At 32.7% G+C, this 10,274-nt stretch overlaps 1 protein-coding gene across 1 annotated transcript; it reads right to left on the minus strand.

The window, feature by feature from the left end:
• Window positions 1-1,688: 1,688 nt before the first annotated feature.
• On the minus strand, window positions 1,689-9,480 carry LOC106710447 (lipase member H-A). Its single transcript, XM_014502503.2, has 3 exons — window positions 9,292-9,480; window positions 3,152-3,452; window positions 1,689-2,502 (listed from the first exon to the last, which is right to left on the minus strand). The coding sequence occupies exons 1-3, from the start codon at window positions 9,398-9,400 to the stop codon at window positions 1,824-1,826; spliced, it is 1,089 nt and encodes a 362-aa protein (XP_014357989.1). The 5' UTR covers window positions 9,401-9,480; the 3' UTR covers window positions 1,689-1,823.
• Between the last annotated feature and the right edge of the window lie 794 nt (window positions 9,481-10,274).

The following is a 10,274-nucleotide window of genomic DNA, read 5'->3' on the forward strand; positions in this document are numbered from 1 at the left end:
AAAACTTACCAATTTTATAGAAATCAGTGTTCCTTATTAGTATTTCATTTGCTGATCCGAATCAAAGAATATCAGAACATAATTTCGAATGTACAATCGAACAAATATCTGGTATGTTTTTAAGAAAGATTGGAAGCATGAAGTCATTGACAATCATGACAAAGTTTTTAAATCGTTATTCTCGAGATTCTAAACAAAAAAACATAAAGTTTAGATTGTAGCATCTAATAATAACTAGTAAGTGTCTTGTTACAGAGAATATTTAATGACCAAATAGTGGTTAGATTATTATAACAGATTTGAAACATCTTTACAAATAAATCAGTCCACCCGTTGACCCCGCCTTTTATTGACGTTCCTTATACAAGATAACTATTGTTAAATAAAACTTACTTTAATTGAAGTAACGACATTGAAATAATATCAGATAATATAATGGTCCGTTGTAACATTATAGTAACATAAATGTTACTTGCAAAATGTTATAATAATAATTATATCCTATGTAGTATCTTTTACAATCTAATACAATAAATGCGATTATTTAGATGGATGGATGGATGGATGGATGGATTTTTGTTACAATTACTAAGAAACGGCTCAACGGATCTTGATGAAATTAGGCACAGATGTAGAACATAATCTGGAAGACCTCATGGGCTACATATTAAGTTTCTTTTTAATTCCGCACTGACGGAGTCGCAGGTAAAAGCTAGTTAATATAATAAAATAAGGAAGTAGCATTTATAATACCAAAAAAATTGTTTCTTTATAATTTTTATTGCCTTAAAATAGGCATAATCTTTCAATTAAACAAACATGAAACTGACAGTAAATTTATGATGTCCATTATGATAAATATAAAGGACACCCAAAAATAATCATGTTTTTAAAGATAACCATTTGTTATGAACAAAAACTGCGAATTGCCTTTTTTTTTAACTGACGAAGGCAATTTACTTCTATTCTCAGTTACATTCCTGGGAAATGTTTGTTTCATTTCTTAGAATATAACAATGAAAATCTGTTTTTTTTTATAGATCAAAATGTGGCAAACGAGCAAACGGCCACCTGAATTAGCCGAAATAGAAAGACGAACGTTTCCCATAAACATCCGCAAATGCAGATGCGTTGCCTACCTTTAATCAACGGAGAAAGAGACGCACAGTAGGAGAATATTTTCCCTTCCTATAGGTTCCCTCTTCCAACAAATCCACTTCCCCTTGGCATAATTTCCTAATAAGAAAAGGGGTAGGAAGGGAAAGAAGACTAAAATTAGGCCTTCGGCACTACACTCATCAGACTGTACGCAGAATTGCTTCCACTTCACGCCTGTCTTCTGTTTGTTCGTGTTATTGTACCAGTCAATCCGGCCCATACGTGTACCCAACAAATATTGTGTTTGCGGGATCTACTACTGTTAAAACTATTTATATCAACTTAAATTTTATTTTAGTTACTATTTGAACACCACATACAAATGCTGCTTAAATTAATATTGACGTACTTATAAATTAAAAAAGAAATTATTATTTAGTTAATAAAGTATATTAGATTATAGGGAATATAATAATTTTACTCCTAAATAAAGGAATAAACGAACCAATAGATTAATAAACCACTTGTAAAAAAAGTTGAACCAAGATAAGCGAGAAACTTCTATAAGAAAAAGTCATTGTCTAGTGCCCAAAGAATGACCTCAATGTGTGAGAAACTAAGATTAGAGAGAAACCTTAATAAGCGAGAGAAATATCGCCGTCCAATGGGCTCTCACTTATTCAGGTTCGTAAAAATTCTACACCTAAAAAAAATATAATCAGATATCACATTTTTATCACAGCTTCTTGATTAATCATTTTCACCGTTTTTAAAACGAAATCATTTTCACTTTTAAGTCCTTTCTCACCTAAATAATAAGGATAGTTGTTATCCGTCGCAAGATAGAATATTCCTTCTTTTGTCTTGTCCACATTTAATCCTAATATATTAGTAACTAAAGGTCTCCTGTCGTAGCACTCTCTATTTCTCGCTTGCTGTACTGAATCACATTGTATAGCTATAAATCTATCAGGATACTTCAAAGCTGCTATCCAAAGCGTGAAAGACCTCACATGACTGCACATTACGTTACAAGGCATCCATAAAACATCACCTGGTTGATATTCTCCACCGTTCACGTAGAAATTAACATGTCCTGTTGGCGCTGCAAGTCCGAATCCATCAATATTGGTCTTAACAACATCAACGAAATCTGCATCAGACATATCTAATCGCTCTTCTGGACCTAGATTTCGGAAACAAGGTCCGGATGGATCAAGACCGGTCAGTCTAGATATATTCTTGCCGGTTATCTCTTGAAATGCTTTAGCTACGTAGCTCATCGTTTGCGCTCCAAGACTTAGACCGACGACCTCTAGTTTTTTAGGGTCGAGTCCTTCTTCTACAAGAACAGCTAACATCTTCGCCACGTGTTTGCCCACCGGGCGCATAAACCGAACAGCCCTGAAAAATAGAAATTGATACTTAGATGGCGTACTTCCTATCTGTAATCAAGGCAATCGGTAATGGCTCGTGCAGTTTTTTTTCTTTTCTTATTTTGTGGAAAACGATCACGCGGTCATCTGAATTCACCGAAATGGCAAATCGACCGCTGCCCATAGACATCCGCAATTGCTGATGCGTTGCCTACCTTTAATCGACATAGGAAGAGACGTACAAATATTTCCCCTTACATTGCGTACTCTACTCTATCAAATCCACTTCCCCATACTATTATTTCCTTATAAAAAAGGGTGGAAAGGAAAGAGAACTAAAATTAGTATGGATAATCTTACTCGCATTTATAATATTAGTAAGAGTTCTTACTAATATTATAAATGCGAATGTTTAGATGGATGTTTGTTTGAAGGTATCTCCGGAACGGCTATACGGATCTAGATGAATTTTGGTATAGATGTAGATCATAGTTTGAAATAACACATAGGCAACTTATTAGGTTTTTTAAAGTATACAGCTATTATTACACACCCAAAATTATAAAATGGGACCTACTCAATCCTCTACTACAAAACGCTTCGAAAATCAGCAATCATTAAACCATAGAATTTATCTTTCTTAAGATCGTACATCAAAGCTTTAAGGAAATACTAACATTGGATATTCCATAGTAGTGAACGTATTGGTGTCCAATAGCAGCACGTTGTAGTTCAATTCATGATACACAGCAGCAAGAGAAGATGCAATCGGAAAGTTAGGGCTGTCGAGAAAACCTCCAACGTATAGTAGAGTCTTCTTCTTAAAGTCGATATCTTTGTCACGAGCGAGCTGGTGCATTTGGAAATAAGTGTACTTGACATGGCGTGCGTTGAATATATTCCCGGGACCTTGGACGTAGAATGACAAATACTTCAATGCTTTCTTTGTTATAATCGCTTGCTTACTTGAACCAGGACCTGGAACAGTAAATTAATTTTCTTTATATTTGAGATATCCCATACCAAATTAATGGATAAAATTTTTATTGCTTATTGAAAAACTGTCGACTTAATTGAAATGTTCACACATATTTTGAGGGGATTCTTTCTTCATAAGAACAGAAATCTCACAGTAGTTTGGACTGTGCGTTGATACACAGTAAGTCCTTTTTATATACCTATAGATGGTAATATAAAAAAAAAAAGTTATTTTATCTGAAATACTTGTCGATTTACAACTTCTAGTATATGCTTAAAATGTCGCGTACCAGATAATAATAAATATCGCCTTGTAAATGTAAATCGAATAAGAATTTCTTAAAAGGAAGCCATTTGCATTTTGTTACATTTTTGATATTTTAAGGTTATAAATTTTTTATGATTTTTGCACTCGATAAAATAATATTCAAAATAGTATATTGTTTTTATTGATTTATGTTTTTACTTTTTTCATATAATGAAAGTGCCGGTAAGACGGACTTAAAAAAAACTGTAATAAATAACCAATAAGGTTACACTTACGTAAGGCAATAAAAAAACAATTGATAACAAAGTATTGCCTTCAATATAAATAAAAGCCAAACAATCCAAAATCGACGTGCTGCATGTTGTACGAATGTGGAAGATCCTAATATCTGCCGACCTCTCCGTTTTACTGCTGGCATATTAAGAGTACACTTTGCCATTTTTTTATATTTTTAACTTTATTCTGACATTACAATTGTAACGCAAGTTACTTAAAACTGAAATGATTATGTATTAAAACTTTATAATAATCCGGGGTTAAAATACGTTACGCATGACATCTCTCATTACAAACTCAGTAAAAAAGTACAGATAAAAAATTCAAATTTAATTTTTTTTATAATAGAAGGGGACAAACGAGCAGCGGCACTAAGGTGTTCATTGACGTCCATGGACATCTACAGTACCTACCAATGCGTTGCCGGCCTTTGAGATGGTGATACGCTCGCTTCTTGAAAGACCCTAAGTCGTAGCGGTTTCGAAATACCATATTCATCTTGCATACTGTATAAAACTAAAATATAATTTTAATATGTATACATGCACATGACGTATTTATTTTTGTCTCTGTCAGTCTGTCTGTCAGTACAATGCCGTTTATTTCAGGTTCACCAAAACGACTAGACCGATTTTGATGGGACTTTTAATGAAAAGTAGCTGATATAGTAACTATGTAGTATATAGTGTATATAGTTACTAAGGTTTCACGAAACATTGTTGTACTGTTTGGAAAGTGTTGCGAAGCTGCGGTTTTTTGTTTTAATATGCTCCTATTTTTATAGCTTTTAATATTTCAAAGACACATTTGTTCCAATGATTTATTTACACATATATATTTAACATGCTCCTTACTATCTAGTTGTCTAGTTCCAACTGATTGACATCTCGTACGCCTATCATCTGACGTGCGCAGTTAGCCGAAACGCTCGGAAATTCAACAGTTTAATTGCAAGCGAACGAAGTCGCAGACGTCAGCTAGAATTAATCTATATATATAAAAGAAAGTCGAGTTAGTTACACTATTTATAACTCAAGATCGGTAGAACTGGTTTAGCTGAAAATTGATGGGGAGGTAGCTTAGAACTAGGAGACGGACAACTTTTTTATCTTGTGTGCATTTTTTTTATTCCGCGCGGACGGAGTCGCGGGTAAAAGCTATTTAAAAATAAAATCGAGAAACTTCATTAAAATACATGACATTTTAACGTACTGTAGTATTAAAATGATTTTTAATAAAAAGTCTGAGAGTCAAGACAATCAATTCGGAATTAATTAACAAGGACGTTCAACATTTACATATATTTTTTTGCGAACTAACAGCCTTTTTTAAAATATGACGTAAATAACGACTTACTACAACAATTGACTTACATATTCCACTGGACAGGGTATAAACCTTGGTACTTTGTGCCTAATTGATTATCGCCATCGTACTAGCGGAAGCTAAGAACACAGATAGAATTACCCAGCAGTATCTTCAACTAGCTTTAAGTCGGAACGATGCAAAATCATTTTTTTCCAATCAGCGACCTATCCAGAATGTATCTTTAGATATTATAGACTACTAGCTATAAGTTATTAACTTTGCAAAACATTTCTTAATGATATTACAAGAGTTAAATTGAAAAAATTCAATCGTTGTAACAAAAATTTAATATACCTAAAGAAGTATAACTACAAAAACCACATAAAAAGTAGGTTATATGACCATATTTAGAAGAATACACATTGGTTTGTCCTTGTTGATATGATTTTAACTACGAACAACATTAATGTGAGTTTCCATTGTGGCAATACGTGTACAAAACATATTATTATCTCTTTCTTTTTCAGAGTAAATGAAAAGGAATGCAATATGGCATTATACAGGTGTTTCGCAGCGGAAATTCACGTTTATGTTTGACACCACAATAGTTTATTTTTTGATAAGTAAAAACATTCAAAGATTTACAAATACGACTGCGATAAAGTTTTATTTGTAAATAAAGATTAATGCAATAATATTCGATGTTTGGATGTATGGATGGATGGATGTTTGTTAAAAGGTATCTCCAGAATGGACATGGATCACTCTGACATAGATGTAGCCTGGAAGAAATTCCGCATGGACGGAGTAGCGGGCTATAACAATATTCTATACACGAGCTTTTACTGGATTACATAATTATAATTGTAAATTTCGAGAAGATAAAAATTGATAAGGTATTCCATGATTTAGTATTTATGTACTACGCTATAGTATTGTATTATCTGTGTTATTGCTTCGTAATATAGGAAGCTAAAAAAACCTTGTGTTAAGAAAAAATACATCAAAATACAACAATATTTACTTATATTCCTAATTTTCTTTGGGTAAAAATCCCATTTCCTTCTCTCGTACAGCGTACAGTGTACTTATATTGTATTGTGTAAGTCCCTAAGCTACTAAAATCGCTGGGTTTTGTACGTTGGCTTGTGTACAAAGTTGTACAAAATATGAATTGTACTCAACTTTACAAAATTACATTTTATTTTTTACTAAAATCGACATCAACCAAAATACAATTTGTTTATTACTTATTCCTGGGTTAAAGGTTAATAAACCTGTTATTGTCAAACGCAATGTTGATAAATATTAACATAAGGTATTATAAAAAACAATACTAAATCGGTAATAATTAAAGAGTTGTAAGATGATTCTCTTGGAGGCACGAAAAAATTTCCCATTTTTTTCATTAACAAAAATTTTTATTCTGTTTTTAAAAGATAATAATATATTTTTTGTGATAGTAAGTATATAATTCTATAAAAATATTGTTTTTTATACCGGAGCTTTTTTTTAATGAACTGGGTTTTTTACTATTTTCTGCAAAACAAAAACCTTCAATGGGTAAATGAAAACGATTGACTGACGATAAATAAACGCGTACGACATAGCAACGGATAGAGGACAAAATTTGTACCTCCATTATTTATATGATTAAGTTTAATAAAATGAAGTAGGAAATTGACTGCTTTGGCCTCCGCCAAAAAAATCTCCACTCTCACCGGTTCGCCTCCACTTCGACCTAGTTTGGGACATAATAAAATTAACGATTATTGGTAAAATATTTATATTATGTCGAAAAATAAAACAAAACTTAAGGGAAACTAGTTTCCTGTCTGTAAGGACGAAATAAGCTCTTTGCATAACTCTATAAGGTAAAATTTTAATGAATGAAAATTGGTTCTATTGTGACGTTCTGGAGATATTTTCTAACAACCATCCATCCATCCAAACATTCGTATTTATAATATTAGTACTTAAGTACTTTATAAGAACGCAAAGCTTGAAAACGTATAGTGCTTGTAGAAATGTTTATTATTTTGTTCGTACCTCATATATATACATACTTAACTACACTGTAAGGCAAGTTTGTGAACAATGTTTTCAGAAGATAAATGGCACATAACAATGTCCGTAGTAATGACAGAAGCAAATATATGGTGATAAAGTTTTATTACTACATATATACATGTAATAGCCCCTTTATGTTGCAGATATGCAGATTTTTTACAGTAATAAGGCACTGATATGGTTGATGTCAATACACAACTTTGTTATCTGTAATTAAGTTAATATTTGACTAGCTTTCGCCCTCGACTATGTCCGCGCGGCATTAAAAAAATTACAAGTTGTCTATGTGTTCTTTCAGACTATGTTCTACATCTGTGCTTCATTCCATCAAGATCCGTTGAGCCGTTCTGAAAATACCTTCAAACAAACATCTATCCATCCATCCATCCATTTGCATTTATAATATTAGTATGAAAGTAAGATTTGTAATTTAGTTATCCGGACAACTCTTGTTAATATGTAGAGTCCTTAATGCGGAAGCTATTCTGTTTGAAGTAAAATTATAAAATAAGTATATAAGCTTATTTGCCTTGGACATATACAGTAACTAGCTTTTACCCGCGACTCCGTCCGCGCGGAATAAAAAAAACACATTAGATAAAAAAGTTCCTATGTCCGTCTCCTAGTTCTAAGCTGCCACCTCCCCATCAATTTTCAGCTAAATCAGTTCGACCGATCTTGAGTTATAAGTAGTGTAACTAACACGACTTTCTTTTATATATATAGACTAGCTTTTACCCGCGACTCCGTCCGCGCGGAATAATAAATAGAAAACGGGGTAAAAATTATCCTATGTCCTTTTCCTGGTTCTAAGCTATCTGCCCACCAATTTTCAGTCAAATCGATTCAGCCGTTCTTGAGTTATAAATAGTGTAACTAACACGACTTTCTTTTATATATATAGATTACTAAATCGAGTCTTGGTTAAAACAGATTAAAACCTTTTTATAACTTGAAGAAAGCGACCCAGTAAACAGGTAAATTCTTTACAGATGTTAAGCGACCAACCCATAGATAGATATGGGTAACAATACAATGTATTGTCTACCCTAACTTGGTGAAGGAGAGGGTAAAATACAGTATGTACAGTATGTATGTAATTTAATATTTTCTCTTCCTACTATTCCTTTTTCCTGGAAGTGAATTGCCATTAACTTTTCAGAAAACCCAGTTTATTGAACCGATGATCTGGTCAAGGTTGGAGTAGAGTATCCTGGATGCGAGTTGCACAGGACCGATCATTGTGGCAATCTTTGGGGGAGGCCTATGCCCAGCAGTGGGCGTAACGAGGCTGAATGGATGCATGGAAACTCAGGTTTTTATAAATTGACATAATTCACAAAGGTTCGGTGACATACGTTAACATTATTTTAACTTAAAGACCCTTGGTTAAGTAGTTATGAACCGCAGCAAAGTACAAATATTTGTGCAACATAAAATGTTTGTTTTCGTATAGATTTTATTGGTGTCATCGACATTTGATCCTAGTTTCTCTTTACAGGTTTTTACCGCAGAAACACCCTAATCAAAAATAAACAACCATTTATTTTTTTACATAGTGAATGAGAGGGATGTGTATAAGTTTTTACTAACCGGGTAATGTCAAAAGTGTTTTTGTTTTTTTATAATTTTGTAAAATTTTAATGGTTTCAACAATAAACTCGTATTTTTACTAGGTTACTATTAAAGTATTAATTTTAATGATCTAATTTTAGAATCTTATATTTACAAACATAAAAGTTACGAATATTTTTCCCACATAAATTTTCTCCTACCAAAATAAATGCCACAATCTTAAATTTGTAGTGTAATATATTAAAATTATTATTTTTAAATGGGAAGTCCAATTATTTAATGTTATCACAACTAAAGTCTTTTTTAAAATGTCTACTGCATTTTAATTAAAAAAAAACTTACAATCACCGAGTAATCCAGCTGGATACCCCTCCAGGGCTTTCGAACTTTGCATTGATGTAACATCACTTGTAACTAAAAATAACAATATATATAAAACGGTCAGTAACATTATCGGTACGTCTGTCTGTTATAGTGTTGACTAAGCACTGTCTTGCACTGGCACTGGACGTCCGAACTATAGCAATGTCAATGTCCTTATGCGTTAACTTCAAAACAACATGAGGTTTTTGCAGTTCGCACATTATCTATATATATATAAATACAACCCATTTATTTATGTATATATTTATTAGTAATTTCTAGCGTTAAAAATTATTAGATGTACTGCCGTTAAAATTTTGTATAGGTTTGTATCAGGCGTAAAGTTTTGCGCGAAATCTCATACTTTTGACAAATTTCCTCAAAAATTTTTGTGCTACACCCCCTGAACTCTTGAACGCCCTCATGTAATTTAGAACGATTGAACGATCGGCATGCGAAGCAATACCAAAATTGCGTCACAAGTGACTAATGACAGGTTTTAGTGCAAGCAAAAAATTTCAAAATGCATGCCCAATCCTTCTCTAGCGTTAACAGAATATGCTCATTAAAGTTTCTTAAAAATTTATCTCGTAGTTTGAGAATACATAGGGAACAAATATACAAACGGTTAGTTTTTGTACTGGATATGGAATTTAATTAGCTTCTCATACAAAATGCGTGCTCAGAGCGCGTCTACTTTGTTTACTGCTAATTTGACCTAGACTTAGATCGGATCGATTGAAACAATTATTGCAATTACATACTTACGTAATTATATACTATATGGGCAATTTTAATAATAACCTCGACTACGCATTACCTTTTGTAAAGCATTATATACACCTGACAGGAAGATAAACAAGTTACAAAATAACCTTATTTAAAAAAAATGTGAGCCGTCATGGGACGCCTGGCAGATGTGAAACATCGTGTGTGTACAAGTAATATGCATAAAATATTAA

Source organism: Papilio machaon, chromosome 12 (assembly GCF_912999745.1).
Source record: "Papilio machaon chromosome 12, ilPapMach1.1, whole genome shotgun sequence".
Classification (NCBI taxonomy): Eukaryota; Metazoa; Arthropoda; class Insecta; order Lepidoptera; family Papilionidae; genus Papilio; species Papilio machaon.

What these genes read in the sequence shown, in the direction of transcription:
- LOC106710447 (XM_014502503.2), bottom strand. Translation starts at nt 9,400, where the DNA reads ATGTTACTGACCGTTTTATATATATTGTTATTTTTAGTTACAAGTGAT. An exon ending in AGCTGGATTACTCGGTGATT is followed by an intron (nt 3,453 to 9,291) that starts GTAAGTTTTTTT and finishes TTACTGTTCCAG; the next exon opens with GTCCTGGTTCAAGTAAGCAA. An exon ending in ACTACTATGGAATATCCAAT is followed by an intron (nt 2,503 to 3,151) that starts GTTAGTATTTCC and finishes TCTATTTTTCAG; the next exon opens with GGCTGTTCGGTTTATGCGCC.